Genomic DNA, 952 nt, shown 5'->3' with positions numbered 1-952 from the left:
TTCAGAGGGCGGAGGTTGCCTGGGGAGCCTGCGGGGTCGCTGTCCCCCCGAGCGTGGGGGGAGTTGCAGCGGGGGGCCCCCTGAAGCCTCCCTGCTGCTCCCAGTGCGCAGGGAAGGACGTTTATTCATGCCCCCCCTCACTTGTCCCGGTGTCCCCCCTCTTGACCCTCCCCTGGTGTCCTTGCGGTAGCAGAGCGCGCGGCCGAATGGGGTCCCTGGGAAGGTCTCTGTGCCCCCCTTCTGATGGGGAGGGGATGTGTCTTGGGATGGATGCTCAGAGGGGTCTGTAACCTGCCTGGCGGCTTCTCCCAAAAACCCCCATAGCTCAGTGTGCGCTGCCGACCAAGGTGCCTGCAGCCCTGTCCCGGGACGGAGGTGATTCACCCCCTCCCAGGTATCAGCTCCGCACCGGCCACAGCCGCGGGGCTCACACCCCAGCGGTGATGGCAGCCCTGCCACGGGGAGTTGCCTCACGGGGACTAGGAAGCAGCTGCCGGTGCCCGAGGGGATGGAGCCCACTTCCCGGGGGACTCTTTCTGGGAGCACGCCCACCCTCTGTTCCAGAGTCCTGCCTAGTCATTGTGCCTCTGATGGGAACGATGTCAATCATCACCTGGGGTACCAGGGCCCACCAGGAGCCAACCCAGGACACAGCTCCGGGGCAGCAGGGGCACCCAAGGGTTCTGTGCAGCCATTCTCACAGGCAGCGTCAACCCCGATCCCGTTTGTCCTGATTCCTGGAGAGGGAGGTGCAGAGGCTGGAATGGCTGCTTTTGAGATCAGCCAGGTGATTTTCCAGCCTAGCGTGTCCTCTGAGTGTTGTCTTTGGCCGACGGCTGAGGATGAATCCCGGGTGCACGTGCCATGTGCGAGGCAGGACACGCGTCACGGCCATCAGCGGGTTAATGGCCGGCATCCCGCCCCCCTGCCCGTGCGGGCCCGGCACCCCCAG

General features: G+C 65.5%; 1 protein-coding gene across 1 annotated transcript in view; it reads right to left on the bottom strand.

Annotated features, from left to right (window-relative positions):
• Positions 1 to 916, bottom strand: part of HTATIP2 (HIV-1 Tat interactive protein 2, 30kDa) — a 3,439-nt gene extending 2,523 nt beyond the window's left edge. The window contains exon 1 of the mRNA XM_009999926.1: positions 890 to 916. Within this exon, the coding sequence (XP_009998228.1) occupies positions 890 to 916 (27 nt within the window). The remainder of the gene's footprint in view (positions 1 to 889) is intronic.
• Between the last annotated feature and the right edge of the window lie 36 nt (positions 917 to 952).

Source organism: Chaetura pelagica, unplaced genomic scaffold, assembly GCF_000747805.2.
Source record: "Chaetura pelagica isolate M959 unplaced genomic scaffold, ChaPel_1.0 scaffold246, whole genome shotgun sequence".
Lineage (NCBI taxonomy): Eukaryota > Metazoa > Chordata > Aves > Apodiformes > Apodidae > Chaetura > Chaetura pelagica.
The sequence above is the reverse complement of the archived record's forward strand: the minus strand, read 5'-3'. Positions and strand labels throughout refer to the sequence as shown.